We start from the raw sequence: 17610 nt of genomic DNA on the forward strand, positions 1-17610 counted from the left end.
AATATTTTCAAAATGTTACTGTAAATATATCTTGCAAAAAAAGCTTACCAAATATTTTGACAACACTTAAAATAACCCACTCAAATCAGGATTGTCAGTAAAATAGTTATTACAAAATTTCTTTTGTACAAATCCAAAATTTAGGTTGATGTTATGTACCTCAATGACAGTTTCGCGCTACGAAAATTGACTGACCAATCCCTGCATTTTATCGGCTGCTGCCTGATGGAGCTGGCGTAGATGGCGCTGTTAGGACTTGGTCGTAAGCGGAAGAACGTCGTTTTATTGTTCACGATACTGAGTGAGCGAACAAATCTAACAGTTGACGATGTTAGGGAAGCCTTGGAACTCACCCTCACTACCACTTATTACTCTTTTCGCGGACAAATCTATCAGCAAAAGTTTGGCACCGTCAATCCGATTGTACCAACCTGTATATATGGAATGATATGCAAGACCCGTGGCAAAGTGTCGCCGACCTAGTGCTTGGCATACTAGTGGTCTCGGGTTCGAATCCCACCCAGAGCAAACAACTTCTTTCTTTGATTTCTCTCTTTAAGGGTTAGGGCGAGCATCAATAAAATGCTCAATCAGCTTGGTTTCCAGGCTATCACCAGTCTCTCCCACAGGGTGTAACAATAAAAGTTATACAATTGCATTTTGAATTATCAGGAAAAAGTAAAAATAGTTGTGGCACAAATGTTATATGCAATACAATTAGTAATATCTTGGCTAACAGAAGACGTTTAGGTTGTTTCTTTACTAGCTTGGGTTCAAAGGCTATGCCCGATTAACTAAATCGTCCAGAAAACGTTGTGGGCCACTTTTGCCATGTTTGCGCATATCAAGTTTGCACCGCGTAAATATGCTTATCGTGCATTAAACATTGAAGAACTGACACGAAAGAATTATAAGTGGTTTTTCTTCACATAATTAGCATGAACTAAATAATAATGTGTTATTTCTTTAACATTATCTGATAAATAAAGTAATTTCTCATATCCCTGAGATATCATCATTGGTAAAACAAAGAACAGTTTTTGCATTCGTAAGTACAAAACAAACGGTAAGAAAAGTTTTGGAAGTTCAGCTGGGCTTCTAGCTGTTCTGGGGCGACCACTATTGCCCGCATTTCTGTTGGTATTTTTACCAAATTTCACATACTTCTCATAGTTACGTATATTGTATGCCACGATGTAAGACTTGAGTTTGAAAAATGAGCTAGGAACAATCTTATAGTTTCTGCTTTACTCCATCAGTTTGCCACAACCATAACAATTCACTCTTCCAACTTTGAATTGGGGTTGAAGTTGTGGAGCTTTAGCCATGATTCCTAGTAAATGAGGTTGTTATGTCAATGCTTAGTTGTGACTTTCAAAAACTCAGGGAGATACTCTATTATGTAATAATTTCTACCGCTTCGAATACCCCATTGTTTAAAACTAACTATCATAAGAGCACCGACCAAGTGGTGCTTGGTTCAACTCTATTCAGTCACTTTTGTCACAAAACTGGCCCAAGCGATTTTAAGACTAGGTTGCATAATTGACCATATCTTCACTTGTATACCATCAATTTTATTGCAATGAAGCTAATCTGGTGGCTAAAGATATTATCTTTACAGACATATCAATATCAAACCAAAACATCAGCGGCATACTTGTGTAATTCTATTTTCCAAATTGTACACATTTTATTGTTACACCTTGTACTGCACTTGGCATTTAGCACAAGTGATGAGGTAGATCACAATTTCGCTCGACTGCAACTGAGGTGTTTGTGGATGCCACGACTCTCACCTGTGGATGAACTCGGGGAAGAACTAGCGAAAGACGAACCTTCCTAAGTGTGGGTGACTGATGGGCCTTAGTGGATTTCATATTTACATGACCTACATGAGCCACATGCAATATAGCCTCTAGGAGGAGGTTAGTCTGGAGGCAGGGATGAACGTTCAATCATATCCTTGATGTTTCCAGTTCTGTGATAAGCGACCATGGGTAATTTGGGAATAGCCTTCTTACATCTATCAGAAGAATGCAAGATACGTGTGTTTGTGAAGTATCTGAGAAAGTTTAGGAAGCGATGGATGGTAAGTGATGACCAGAGGAACGCGTTCTGGATTATCAGAGTCTGGCGACCTAGGCTCTCGAGCGTCAGATGTAGGAATCTCTAGAGCTTTGCTGATATGCATGTTGATAACAGAACCAGGATAACCTCTGGCCTTAAGAAAGCCTTCAAGTTCAACTTTTCTCTTCTGAAGGTTCAATAGGAAAGCCACGCTGTACGGAAGACTTGACTTGGTATGACAGGAAGTCCAGTGAAGAAATTGGTGTGAGTCAGTGGGTTTAGAGTACAGGTCCGTATGGAGAGTATCATCTCTGATGGATACCAGTACATCCAGGAAGGGTATTTCCTTGGTTGAGGATTCAGAGGTAAACTAAATTGTGGGATGGAATGAATTGCAGAAGTTTACAAATTACTGAAGCTCATCCGATCCATGTGACCACAGAGAGAAAATAGCATCGTTATATCTCATCCACATGATGGATTTCTTCGAGACCGAGGAGAGCACTCTTCTTTGCTGGTCAAGATCCATGACTTGATGCTTTTATCACTGCAGTCAAGGCTTACATTATCCAAGGGAAAAAATCTAAAACATATCGGAACATCTTTCGTGATCAGAACAAAAACAAGCGTAGTATTGTTATCAAGGAGGCTGCAGTTGTCATCCAGGATCACATCCTCTGATCACTACCAAAAACTTGATCATGATCCCACCTCTGAATTTATTTAGCAAGCGTGTGTGTAAAGGTCTTAACAAAGCCTTGGAAGTGGACCTAATAGATCATGATCATAAGGTTTTTACAGAGATGTTAGTGTTTTTTAAGGGTTTTTTCAACTTATTCATCTTTTTTCTGCTTTTTTGTGGTATCTTTTATTTTATAAACTGTATATTTGTGTGCAAATTGAGGGCGCTATTTACATATATTTTTAATTTAATTTAGCCAAATAATATAAGTTATTCCTAACATTTCATGATGAAAAGTGTTTTGAAAATGTTTTTACTATCTGTTACTTTTTTCTAATGGTTTTATGCCATTATACCAGTGTCTACCCCTACACAATTTAAGATAAATAGCGCCATTAGTGTTCACCTTTTCTTAAAACTAATGTAGTTTTACATGCTATCAAACAACCGTGTGGGCCGACTAGAAGAACGTTTGCCGTCCTCAATCTCGAAGAAACGCATAATGTGGATGAAATATATCGATGATATTTTCGTTCTATGACTCCTGTCATCCCAAGCATATCAAGTCAAGTCATCCGTACATCTTGGCTTTCAGAAGAGACAAATTGAACTTGAAGGCTTTCTTAAGGCCAGAGGTTATCTGACGCTCTAGAGCCTAGAAAACCAAACTCTGATAATCCAAAACGCGTTCCTCTGACATCACTTACCATCCATCGCTTACTAAACTTTCTCAGATACTTCACAAACACTTATGCACATTCCCTTCTTCTGATAGATGTAAGAAGGCTACTCCCAACATATCCATGGTCACTTATTGCAGAAGTGCTAATATCAAGGACATGAGTGTACGTTAATCCCTGCCTCCAGACCAACCTCCTCCTAGAGGCTCTATTGCATGTGGCTCTTTTATAGGATATATCTAGCTCTAAACTTATACGCCACTATGTGAAACGGAAGATTTATGGGTTTCGGCAAGTTTTTGAAGCGTAAGTCGTACGTACGCCATTATGTAAAACGGAAGATTTGGGGTTTTCGCGGGTTTTTGAAGCGTAAGTCACACGTACGCCACTATGTGAAACGAAAGATTTAGGGTTTTCGGCTCGTTTCTGAAGCATACCCCACATTATTGACGGATGATGTGCCTAAATGTCATCAAAGCCGTCGCCGTTTCACATAGTGGGTATGTTGATCGTACGTCAGTTTGTGAAACGGAAGATATTGGATTCTCACGGGATTGTTATCATAGGTCAATTAATAAATTAAAGTTATTTATTAATTAAGTATAGTTGAGCTTTCTTACTTGGTGTACTTGAAGAACTTGATATTTAAAACCGTTGGACCAAATTTCATAAAAATGACCAAAATCACCGTACGCCACTATGTGTTTGCCACCTACGAATTGATATTGTTAATATGTTAAGTCCATGATAGGAGAGGATCTAAATGAATGTGAAACCAAGATACTTAAATTCTTCAACATGTTCAACAAATTTAATACATATATCACTAACAAATTTAATACATATATCACTAAATCCATTTACAATATGAGATGAACCGAAAACCATATATGTGACCTGTCACGGCGAATGAGCCGTAAATTCCTCCCCGGTCAAAATTGTTTTATTTCGTGGTTAGAAAATATACATCATAAGCTTTAAAATGGTATATTATTTGACTTCAAACGATATCCAGAAGCGGGGTTATGGTTTGTTGAACTTTGCTCCTTCAACAAAATGGTAGCTTTTTCGTTTCTACGTGTGTCTCTTTTTCCACATTGCTGGCAATAAATATCAAACAGTCATAATTGGCGGTCATATCAAATCATCCCCAAGTCAACGAGGTTCAAGAATGTTCTCTCATTGTTAATTGTTGGTTATACATACCTATAAAAATGCAATGCCTGCTAACCCACCACTTGAACAGGATTTAGCCAAAGCAAACAAAGACCAGAGCTATTAAAAATTATATTGCCATCTAAGGTAGAAGCTTGTTATCCTCTTCAATAATAGGATTATTGATTGATATTTGACTATCAAAATGAGACAGATGTCGCGGCAGCTAGACATGCCGATGAATACGACCTGCATGCACATTTTACACTGTAACTCAAAATACAATTTAGGGAATTTACGGCTCATTCGCCGTGACAGGTCACATATTTTTTTAATGTTTAATGTTTAATGTTAATTTATTATTAGAAAACCAATTTGCAATATTCTTAAAATTGTTATTTTGCATATTTCTAAGTTATTAGGATCATTAGATTTACAGAGAAAAAAGATGTGTCATCTGCATACATTATGACTTTACAATCAACAGTGCTGGGGAAGGAATGTATGTATATTAAGAAAAGTAAGGGTCCTAAAATACTTCCTTGTGTAACACCAATTTCAATATTTCTAAAACTAGATAGAAAAGATTCAACACATACAACTTGCTTTGACTGATAGCTGAAACCATTTGATGATTGTGATTATTATGTTCTAACAACATTATAGTGAAACTATCGCAATTTTACTATATACAAGCATAAGTTGCTACTTTTGCAGTATAATTTTACTTGAAATTTGTTTTAAAGGAAGGTGACCTGATATATTTGAGGTGTTTTAAGCATTTATGCAAAAAGAACACGTAAATGTTTCTTGTAAATTCCTTATGGAATTACTAACATATAATATAGCGCGATATTAAATCGTGATGATTAATATATAGTCTACAGTGATTTTATTAATGTAATAAATTGATATCAAATGAGAGATCCTATTTTTTCTCATTAACATATTGAAATCAGGAGTTCCAAATCGGTATATTTCCGAAGATATCATTAAAAAACTGTCGAATGGACCTACCATTTTATCTTTGGATAAAGTTTTAATAGTTATAGGTCTATTAACCCTAGAACTACTGAGCCATGTTTTGTAACACGGATTACACGGGAGGGGGGAGTGCAACCCCCTAATTATCAATAAATTATTATTATTATTATAAACGTCATATACCGCCAAATTTGGTATGTATAGCTATGGGTCTCCTCTATCCGGCGATACTAAAATAAGTACAAACATTGCCCACATAACGTCGCTATGACGTCATACTGTGAGGGCTCCCATGCAAAAAGTATAGGCAAAATTGGTTTTCGACAAGTTTACAGCATACATGGCATATGCGCTACTTAAGCAATAAATGTAAAAGCATCCTCTATCCTAGATAAAAGTATTGAATAGATTACAATCATTTTCTCACACTGTGTTTATCCCTGATTGATAATTTTCAAGTATAATATAGGCCAATAGAAAAATATTAAGATTACATCAGCATTAACTTTTACGCGTACACTAATTTTAATAGTACGTCCCTTACAGAAGAGTGATTTTGGACGTATTTTAAAATACGTCCAAAATCACTCTTCTGTAAGGGACGTACTATTAGATATTAATGACACCTGGGTCGTGACAAATTCATTTAACACCTTTGTGAAACAAACTATTTTAGCACCTCGATGAAGCATATTAGACAAATTATTTTTACTCCTCGGTGAGACATTGTTTTCTATAGTTCTATATTTGTAACAATATTTTTTAGATTTGTGAAACGAATTTTGTCCATTATTTGTACGTTTTGTAGCATCTAAATTAAAAAAAACACCATTATTTTCATGTTAAAATAAAATCCGGGGCGTAGCCAGCTTTCTTGGTCCGGGGAGGGGAGGGTGCAAAAAACCCTTTGAGCCAAAAGCCTTTACGTGATTATAAACAAATTCCATCAAAATACTCAATATATGGGGTGAAAGGTCAACTCTCATTACATTCTGACTGACACTCGTATAATGATGGAAAATGGAGGAAATTCGGGCGAAGTGAGAAAATTTGTGCAATTTAAAAGTTATATGAGGTTAATTTTGCACTAACTATGACATTTTTTTAGTCAAAAGTGGAGTAATTTTTTTTTTTTTTTACCAAGCCCCCTTGATATCTAATGGTGCGTCCCTAAATGTAATGCGTATAATTCAATGTAGCGTAAGAACGGCATCTCTTAAATATTTCCATCTAGACATGTTTCATACACCGGGATATTATTATCGTCAACTATACGTGTTTCATATTGAGTGGTACTTTTATCGTCATCATTATCATACACCTCTTTCTGTACACCACGAATGTCGTCATACTCGTTGTCATCCGGTAAAATTGGTGTTGCAGTATTTTTTCTGAATTAGTGAAAAGAAAATCATAACAACATGAAGAAAGACGTAACACTCAGAACGCTAGTCAGTCTATTGCTATTGTTATACAAGACCCACTCAGTCAATTAATTAGGCACGTGAAACGATCGATTTCGGTGTTGAAATAAGCAAAATGTTTAGTTAAACCTTTTCACTTCATAACTAATTTTCTCGGTCAAATGAAAAGCAATAATTTTCATTTATTTGGTATAAAATGTCAGAAAAAACTATAATGCTTGGTACTGTATATTTTTTTCTTTAGGTATGAAATTCAGGCTCACAGGCTTCAACTTACCCCATGAGCTTTTTTGGTCAACGTTTTTGCTTTTCAAAGTAACATAATTCGCTGATGAAAGATATTTCCCAAATTCTCATCGCGCGGTGGAAATTTCGGTCCGCGTTGGTAAGATCAACTTTTTCGCACCGCGCTGCGATATCGCAGCCGTGCAAGCTTGAAAATCAAGATCGGTAGAATGACCTTAACAGGAGATGCAGACCCCACATGCTTTTCAAACATCGCAACATCGCGCGATGAAATTAAAATGTACATTTTAATTTCTTCGCGCGATGCTGTTATGTTTGAAAAGCGTCGCGCTGCGAAGTGGAGTCAGGATCGGACTTAATAATTGTTGGAATGGTTGGGGTATGTATAAATAAATAAATAAATAAATGAGTAAATAAATAAATAAATAAATAAATAAATAAATAAATAAATAAATAAATAAATAAATAAATAAATAAATAAATAAATAAATAAATAAATACATCAAATAAATAAAGATATAATAAAAGCTTTAGAACAGGGTACATTTGAACATCACAAAGCTCTCTTTGATATCGGCGCACAGCATGGATCCCTCCAATTGGTCCCCATTTTATGTAAGATAGCGTGTGAGATATGCGAGATAACGTGTCTTGCCCACGGACACAACCCGTTGGTCATGACGAGGTTCGAACCCACAACCTCACAATCATAGCCTATGTCAAACGCTATAACTGTCAAAAGAGTTATATACCTCATATATAGATTCCTGTCATCTGATTGGTTGAAAGTGCATTCATTGAATCAACTATGCCCGCAAAATGAACTATGGACCGGTAATGGAAATGAACTCTGGACCGGTCACGTGTGTCCCGATGACACTGCGCAATCGCAACATCTATGTGTCCATTCGGTATATAAAACAAATATTGACTGCTTTATATTCGGGACATGGTTAAGATAATAGGCCCAAGGTGATCTCAAAACCATGCTATAGCCTATGACCCTCGGTTGTGCCTCGGGTCATAGCATGGTTTTGAGATCACCTTGGGCCTATAATCTTTACTATGACCCTCATAGCAGTCAATATTTGTATACTATTGTACCTGAGTATTTGCATAGTGGATATGTTTTTGTTTACTTTTTAAATGAAATAATGCTGTGCAAATGCTAATTATTATGCTTGATACAATTTATTACACCACCAGGGTATGAGCAAAGATATTGAGTATCTTTCGTATGAGGCTATCGGTACCAAACCGGGCACCGATAGTGATATAGGACCACATTAGATATGGCGCCAAAAGCAAACTTTGCTTACCGTTGCTTGCGTCGTTTTTTGTTTCGTTTCCTACAGAAAAAAACTACGTAAATAGCAACAGCAATAGCAAAGACAAATAGGACGCCAACTGTTGCACCGATGATTACTGGAAAATAAAGGAATATACATTGGAATAAAGAAAATGGAATTTATTCCAAATCTACATAGATGCTAAAATAGGGACCTCGTCTAAGTTCTCCATTTCCGTCCCCTCTCCTATTACCCTCCCCTCCCTCTCCTCTCTATTCCTCTCCTCACGGTTGTTTGATGGGATCATTTATTAGTTTTTCAAACAAAACATCATGTACAACCAAATTTTAGGCTTAAATAGCTAAATGTGATATCATGCTAATGTATACAGATGTTTTCGAGTCATTCTCAACTTTAATTTCCCCTCTTTTACAAAGTTATTTACTTTTATAGCATTTTTATAGCTTTTTCGGATATAAAATGTATCTATTAATGATAACATTGGTGGCGCTATTTAGTTACTGGAAATTACTCTTTCAAGCTCTTAATACAATTAATTCCTTTTATTGGTTGATAAAATATGTTTATAAAATTTCTTTGTTGCTTGTTTCACCTATTTCAGCTGTTTTAAGGGCAGTATTAATCACCTACCCCTTACAAATAAAGAAATATGATTTAGGATAAATAGCGCCATCTATAGTTTGCATTTAGTTAATAATAAAGCCAATTCTATATACATCAAACAATCGTGTCCTCTCTTCTATCCTCCCCCATCTTCCCCTTTCCCCCCTCTTCTCCTCCCTACTCCTATTTCTATTCCTCTTCACTCCTATCTTCTCCCTCTCCCTCTCCCCGTCCTCTCTTCTCACTCTCTCCCCTTTCTGCTCAGCAATTTGCAAGCGTGAAAATAAAAAACATTTAATATAAATTATAGTCCTTCACGAGAATTAAATTTAGATATGTAGGCCTTTTGGTGTGACCTTTTGGAGATAAATGTGAGATGGATATTTCTGTTGCAACTAGTGTTGGGTCATTTCATAATTTGACTTGCCTATTGTTGACATCTTTGTTGTTGTGATCTGAGAATCACTTCTTGATTTTGGTAAAGGTGGTGCGATAGGGGAAGATGTTCCTCGCATGGATGAGAACTTTGTAGTTATAAGATGCGATGCAATGATTGGGCGTTCTCTTGAAGGTTGAACAGTGGTTGGTGATGACCGACTTGCTGCAACAATAGAATAAATAGTCAACTAATTATCACACAAAACTAAGACAAAAAAAACAACACCAAAAACCAAAAGAATACGTACAAAGTCTTGCTCTTTCCCCGTCTGATTAAAATAAGTCAGTGAAATTCACATCATGATGAATGCCATTATTATACTCACGACATCTTTGCGTGTTGCAATCATCTGCTCCACTCGATAATCCACTGCAAGCCCCTGTTACAGGACACGTCCTGCTTCTAGTCTTAGTTCCAGTACCACATGATTTACTACAACTACTCCATGCGCTCCATTGACGCCAATATGCTATATAAAAGTTGAAAGGTTCGTCAATATGAGTTTAGTTGCATCTACGTATTATTGCTGCATTTATTAGTAATACAATATGTTTAATATCATACTCACGACAGCTTTGCGTGTTACAATCATCTGAATCACTCGATGATCCACTACATCCTCCACTAGCAGAACAACTCCTGGTTCTAGTCTTAGTTCCACTACCACATGATTTACTACAACTACTCCATGCGCTCCATTGACGCCAATATGCTATATAAAAGTTGAAAGGTTCGTCAATATGAGTTTAGTTGCATCTACGTATTATTGCTGCATTTATTAGTAATACAATATGTTTAATATCATACTCACGACAGCTTTGCGTGTTGCAATCATCTGAATCACTCGATGATCCACTACATCCTCCACTAGCAGAACAACTCCTGGTTCTAGTCTTAGTTCCACTACCACATGATTTACTACAACTACTCCATGCGCTCCATTGACGCCAATATGCTATATAAAAGTTGAAAGGTTCGTCAATATGAGTTTAGTTGCATCTACGTATTATTGCTGCATTTATTAGTAATACAATATGTTTAATATCATACTCACGACAGCTTTGCGTGTTACAATCATCTGAATCACTCGATGATCCACTACATCCTCCACTAGCAGAACAACTCCTGGTTCTAGTCTTAGTTCCACTACCACATGATTTACTACAACTACTCCATGCGCTCCATTGACGCCAATATGCTGTATAAAAGTTGAAAGGTTCGTCAATATGAGTTTAGTTGCATCTACGTATTATTGCTGCATTTATTAGTAATACAATATGTTTAATATCATACTCACGACAGCTTTGCGTGTTACAATCATCTGAATCACTCGATGATCCACTACATCCTCCACTAGCAGAACAACTCCTGGTTCTAGTCTTAGTTCCACTACCACATGATTTACTACAACTACTCCATGCGCTCCATTGACGCCAATATGCTGTATAAAAGTTGAAAGGTTCGTCAATATGAGTTTAGTTGCATCTACGTATTATTGCTGCATTTATTAGTAATACAATATGTTTAATATCATACTCACGACAGCTTTGCGTGTTACAATCATCTGAATCACTCGATGATCCACTACATCCTCCACTAGCAGAACAACTCCTGGTTCTAGTCTTAGTTCCACTACCACATGATTTACTACAACTACTCCATGCGCTCCATTGACGCCAATATGCTGTATAAAAGTTGAAAGGTTCGTCAATATGAGTTTAGTTGCATCTACGTATTATTGCTGCATTTATTAGTAATACAATATGTTTAATATCATACTCACGACAGCTTTGCGTGTTACAATCATCTGAATCACTCGATGATCCACTACATCCTCCACTAGCAGAACAACTCCTGGTTCTAGTCTTAGTTCCACTACCACATGATTTACTACAACTACTCCATGCGCTCCATTGACGCCAATATGCTATATAAAAGTTGAAAGGTTCGTCAATATGAGTTTAGTTGCATCTACGTATTATTGCTGCATTTATTAGTAATACAATATGTTTAATATCATACTCACGACAGCTTTGCGTGTTACAATCATCTGAATCACTCGATGATCCACTACATCCTCCACTAGCAGAACAACTCCTGGTTCTAGTCTTAGTTCCACTACCACATGATTTACTACAACTACTCCATGCGCTCCATTGACGCCAATATGCTGTATAAAAGTTGAAAGGTTCGTCAATATGAGTTTAGTTGCATCTACGTATTATTGCTGCATTTATTAGTAATACAATATGTTTAATATCATACTCACGACAGCTTTGCGTGTTACAATCATCTGAATCACTCGATGATCCACTACATCCTCCACTAGCAGAACAACTCCTGGTTCTAGTTTTAGTTCCACTACCACATGATTTACTACAACTACTCCATGCGCTCCATTGACGCCAATATGCTGTATAAAAGTTAAAAGTTGAAAGGTCCGTCAATGAGTTGTGATTTATCTGCTATTTATTGCTGGATTAATTAGTGATATAATATGTTTAATATCATACTCACGACAGCTTTGCGTGTTGCAATCATCTGCTCCACTCGATGATCCACTACAAGCCCCTGTTGCAGAGCACGTCCTGGTTCTAGTCTTAGTTCCACTACCACATGATTGACTGCAACTACCCCATGTGCTCCATGGACGCCAATATGCTGTAGAAAAGTTAAAAAGGTTCGTCAAAGAACCTTATCGCTTGCTTGTCGACATAAGCAAGCAAGCAATAAGCACCTCATGGGGTCCATGAACTCCAATATCATGGATATGCTATATGTCGATAGGTCCGTTTTTGACCCAGACGTGAAGGAGTTATGAAATTTTGGCCTAACCCTTCAAATGCAAAAACTTAATCACGCTGCGTGCCTCAATTGTCTCCATCTTGCAGGTTATGCTCCGATTTGTTATGACGATTTGGCTAAACTTTCAAATTGTGTTAATTTCAGAAACACCAAGCTAGTTATGAGGTGGCGTAAGCTGTATGGGCTATAGGGTGATCTATTCGGCATTTTTCTGGAAAAAAATGCCGGACTCCATATATAATTTCTACGGGGGATGTCTACTTCATCTGACCTTTGACTTGCAGAAAGAGTGAGTTTTGAAGAACTGAGTCATTCTGGAGTCAAGAAAATGACGTTTTCCCGGACCCTGTTTGTACAGAAAGTCAATGGGGGCTATGTACTGGTGTGCACCCTTATATGAATTTAACTTACGACAACTTGCCGCGTTGCACGACGATGTTTCACGAGATGACCCACTACAAGCACCACTTGTAGGACAAGTTCTGCTTCTAGCCCTTGTGCCACTACCACACGTTCGACTACATGTGCCCCAGGAATTCCAGGATCCCCAATGTCCTAAACAAAAGAAAACGGAGACAGAAAAGATCAGTAAGGTCTGTGTGTAGGGGTGGGTGTGTGTGTGTGTGGGGGGGGGGGGGGGTGGGTGTGCATGGGGGTAGTTGAGTTGGTGTTTGACGGCAAACGCGGACGTTAATACAAAACCGTGGACGTTATTGCACAGGGGGCAGTCCCCGTTTAGCTGACATTAGATAAGACACTAAACGCTCGTACCTACATTCAAATGACTTTGTCGATTCTTCCTTTTTGCGCACATTCTAGTGATAAAGTATTTAACCACATCTTACTTTGGTAATATCGAGCGTCAAACAGTAAAATCCGTGATTTTAATGTTGCTCTTGTGAAATCTTGAAGGGAAGTAGTTAAAATTCATCAACCAATTTAGAAATTAATCAAGAGACAACTTTTTATTGTCTGCATAAGATCTTGTTGTGAGCATTGTATCGTTTTATTTCTGTTTTTAATGTTTATTTAGAGAATAACGTAAGCTTTATATATTGGTTTTTAGTTATGTAAATAAAATAAAATAAAATAAAATAAAATAAAATAAAATAAAATAAAATAAAATAAAATAAGATAAAATAAAATATGAATGAATTAATTAAAATTTAGTCCATACTTTTGTATTTAGCCAGAATTTCCCGAGAAATTCCAATTTTTGACATGGCGCCCTCGCATTATGTCCTCTTAGCGATTTTACCCCACATTTGGATGTTCATCCAATAGACACTGAGTAATATAATAATGGATTTGTGCAAGTGGCGTTACCGTCTTACATAATTTGTGGAAAAAAAACACATTTTGAGCTAAAGAAAGAAAGAAAGAAAGAAAGAAAGAAAGAAAGAAAGAAAGAAAGAAAGAAAGAAAGAAAGAAAGAAAGAAAGAAAGAAAGAAAGAAAGAAAGAAAGAAAGAAAGAAAGAAAGAAAGAAAGAAAGAAAGAAAGAAAAGAAAGAAAGAAAGAAAAAAAAGAAAGAAAGAAAGATAGAAAGAAAGAAGAACAAACATAATTATAAGAAAAAGACACAGCCTTGAGTCACGGTTGTGTAAATCAGACACTGCGTGTGACAAAGGTACGGCTGTGTAGAGGAAAGAACTAGAAATGCTATGGTCACAGATCACGAACACGGCAGTGTCGGTTATTCCCAGGTTTGACTTTAATACACCAGGCACTGGCTATTGTCAATGTCAAGGCAGATGAGCATGTTGCAAAACAAAACAACATACATAGCATACAGCACAAACACACTTACGTTCACTGCAATCTGTCCCAAACCAGCCCGTACAGCAGCGGTATGCTGTTCTGATGTTTAAAATGAAAAAATAGTTAAACAAATGTTATATAATCAGCAACATTGATGGGTATATTTTCACGGGAAATTGTCTGGACACGTGACCAACGTGTATCAATGAGAGTGTAACCTCGAGCCTGATCTCTGACCCGCAGCGGTGACCTCCCTATTCAAGTATTAGTCATTTTGAATTGGAATAGTATTTTTGGCCGTAATTTCTACCTGCGGAAAAAATATCTACCTGCGGAAAAAAAAAATTTATCTACGGAAACTCTTAACATAATATTATTAACTTGCGACAAGTTACTTATTTTGCATCAAAGGAGGAATTCTTCCTATTCAAATACATTGGTAGACCACCCGCTGTGCTCGGGGTCACATTCTATAATGCTATGTCTGCGCCCATGGGTGTCACGTGTCCAGAAAATTTTCCCGTGAAAATTTACCTATTAATTTTGACTGATAATGTATAACAGTCAGGCATACCTACTTATCAGCAATATTTGTAATGAGGTGGTCATATTGTATAGTTTTTGTCTGGTGCACTAAAACGCTATAATCGAAGACCGAATTATTTGATTATAAAAGATTATTTGCGTTTGACGTCAGGTCAAAAAGCGATTGGTTGCTAACATGCGCGGTACGGCATTTTTGGTATGGTTGACAGGACGTCATACGCAAACTAGTCTTCAATCATAAAACAAACGTTCAAATGAGATGCACCTTATACAGCCACAAATCCGGGGAAAGACGCATAATTTTATGATTTTTTTAGCAAACAATCAAACATGTACGTGAGATTCTCAAAGTTTGAGAGGGCGCACTGTAATAAGGATATCATTACGTGGGGAATGTTGGTACTTATGATTTCAACACTGGATAGTGGTCAGTTCGTACTTTAGCAGAATAGCATAAGGGTTAAATCTAGGATTTAATGGGGTATAGCTTGTAAACTAAAAATGCATATTTGCATAATAAATTAGCATTTATGCAAATTATGCAATTAGGGGCGGCTTCACTATATAATAGGCCTACATTAGAACATAGTTATTAGAAACACTTTGACCAAGTTTCAGGGCAAAAGTACCATGAACATTAATTTGTATGCATTGATGTTAGCAAAATATTGGCAACAGTCCTTTTAACTCAATAGCTCATTATGTATATTGATTATTGATAAAAACAATAAGATAAAAAGCAAATATAATTTGATGTACTATGGAAACCGTATGTCCGATTCGCTTCAAACAAAAGGCATATTGACAAGTGTACTTTACCCTACTCAATTAATCCGAATCTAAATTTAAAACATGTTCAAAGCATTTCCTAATTTCTAGAAAATGGCATGCCTCCAAACGCATGTGAAAACATGTTTACCTGTATTCTGTGCATGTTGACCAATTCCAAAAACTGCAGGATGTATAATACTTTTGAGAGTAAGAGCAAGAACCCGCTCTAGAAAGGAAATAAGAAATAAATAATTTGAACCGAAAACATCAACATTGTACTTCGGTTATTATATAAATGCGCTTTTATAAATGCGCACGTGACCACCTCAGCTTATAGACAGTAAGTCTCGAAGTGACCTTCTACATAGCGAATGGTCTTTTTATGTATTTGAATGCAAAAGGCGGAACAACATGAGACTGCTGTGCAGCAAAATCGTCTATTTTGTTCAACTTGATATTGTAAACGTTTCCGTCGTTGAATATTTTTTCCGTCTTCCGTCGTCAAATACTTTCAAAATGTTGTTTTTGATAACATATGACAAATTCGGAATTGCAAAATGTGTAATACTTTTGCAATTCAATTAATACTTAAATTGAATGATATTTATCTACAGAGTTCCTATCCCTTTCTGTATAGTGGTCAATGCATGAGGATTTGGTCACGCTTGCCGGTCTTGGTATGTCGTGCCCATGGGTCACGTGCGCATTTATAAAAGCTCATTTATAGATATAACCGAAGAATACTGATCAATACCAACAGCACCAACACGACAACTACCATTAATAATCAAACAAATCTACCAACAATTTAATACAGTGATATGGTAAATATTAAGTGTTGCCAAAGCCCGAAAATATTCATCATTGAATTGTTACTACTTACCTCACACTTTCCAGATACTGCAGAACAATCACGGAAAGTAACACATATTTCAACTGCGTCACAATCACTCTCATCATGGAAGCCTAATGGAATTGCCAAAAATGACACACCAACTACAATAAAATAACGAGATGTCACTTATCAGAAGTCTTACATAACAAGCAATTATGCAAAAGAGACAATGACAGTGAAAAATATAAAAACATTAAATTATAAACGGTAGTTATTCCATGTGAAAAAGCACTCCGCAGACTCTGACTATTTAGGTTAAAACGTTAGGTGTACACTAACTTCCTCGTTTACATGTACACCTGGCTCGAGTCTTTACATACGAGCCGTGCATTATGACATGGATCATGGAACATTTTGCAAGCAAACTTGTGATATATACTTCTTTGAAGTATGTTGACGGGGAAGTCCCATTCGAGCCCTGTATATGTCTATTCTGTGCACCTGGGTAAAACTAAATTGTATTAATAGACTTATTTGTTAGCGATTACAGATGCGTAGAATTTTACGTGACAATATTTAGTCGGTGTTTAAATCACATACAATTACATACAAACAAGACATTCCGTGTAAGTGGAAAGTTCTGTTTTATGAACGGAGGCAATATAATTTGCTTTAATGACGAAGGGAATTATGACAATTTGGCAGAAGAGGATACGAACCGGTGTCTTCTGAATTGCCAGTTCTGGTCAGAGCTAGAGTCATGCAACCGTGTTGTGGCAGAGGATTACGCCCACATGACATACCTGGGAAGCGAAATCCTGCAGCATGCGGGGAACCAGCTTGACCAACGGCAGAGCAGGATGATGTTTGGAAGCCATCTCACACGTAGGAAGACATATTCATTATTAAAAGACATTAATAAGCTGCGGCATTAATTTTAATTTATTCTCTAAACCATACAAAGTGTTTGTGAATGTGTAACACCTAGGTCGGGAAAAGTTTGACTTGATTAATTACTCACTTCAGGGCTGGGGTATGAACGTTTGGACAGCATTTTTTGTGTGACATGAGAGCACATCAGACATATCGAATTGCATCATGAATACGAAGAATGTCCTTCTGATATCAAATAATTTGGATTTTTTGAAATTCGCGATATAATACACATTTTATGGCAAATGATTAAAAATTGATATTTTTGATATATAACAGTTCTCGAAGTAAACTTTATAAATCTAATGGTATTGTACTGAAAGTGTATGTAGCTGGGATGTATACTGATAATGGGATCCCCGTACGG

General features: G+C 36.7%; 1 protein-coding gene across 2 annotated transcripts; it reads right to left on the bottom strand.

The window, feature by feature from the left end:
* Window positions 1-6713: 6713 nt before the first annotated feature.
* Window positions 6714-16666, bottom strand: LOC140169619 (uncharacterized). 2 transcript variants are annotated; one of them, XM_072192883.1, is made up of 17 exons: window positions 16359-16665; window positions 15624-15701; window positions 14208-14257; window positions 12810-12953; window positions 12111-12254; window positions 11863-12006; window positions 11620-11763; window positions 11377-11520; window positions 11134-11277; window positions 10891-11034; window positions 10648-10791; window positions 10405-10548; window positions 10162-10305; window positions 9919-10062; window positions 9582-9755; window positions 8561-8666; window positions 6714-6962 (listed from the first exon to the last, which is right to left on the bottom strand). In XM_072192883.1, exons 1-17 carry the CDS (start codon window positions 16433-16435, stop codon window positions 6788-6790), a joined length of 2244 nt encoding a protein of 747 aa, XP_072048984.1. In that variant the 5' UTR covers window positions 16436-16665; the 3' UTR covers window positions 6714-6787. The 2 variants fall into 2 exon arrangements, with proteins under 2 accessions (XP_072048984.1, XP_072048985.1); XM_072192884.1 differs by lacking the exon at window positions 8561-8666 and having other exon boundaries at window positions 16359-16666.
* Between the last annotated feature and the right edge of the window lie 944 nt (window positions 16667-17610).

The sequence above is a fragment of the Amphiura filiformis genome, chromosome 14 (genome assembly GCF_039555335.1).
Source record: "Amphiura filiformis chromosome 14, Afil_fr2py, whole genome shotgun sequence".
Taxonomy (NCBI): domain Eukaryota; kingdom Metazoa; phylum Echinodermata; class Ophiuroidea; order Amphilepidida; family Amphiuridae; genus Amphiura; species Amphiura filiformis.

What these genes read in the sequence shown, in the direction of transcription:
- LOC140169619 (XM_072192883.1), bottom strand. Translation starts at nt 16,435, where the DNA reads ATGATGAGAGTGATTGTGACGCAGTTGAAATATGTGTTACTTTCCGTG. An exon ending in TCAACATGCACAGAATACAG is followed by an intron (nt 14,258 to 15,623) that starts GTAAACATGTTT and finishes TTTAAACATCAG; the next exon opens with AACAGCATACCGCTGCTGTA. An exon ending in TGGGACAGATTGCAGTGAAC is followed by an intron (nt 12,954 to 14,207) that starts GTAAGTGTGTTT and finishes TCTTTTGTTTAG; the next exon opens with GACATTGGGGATCCTGGAAT.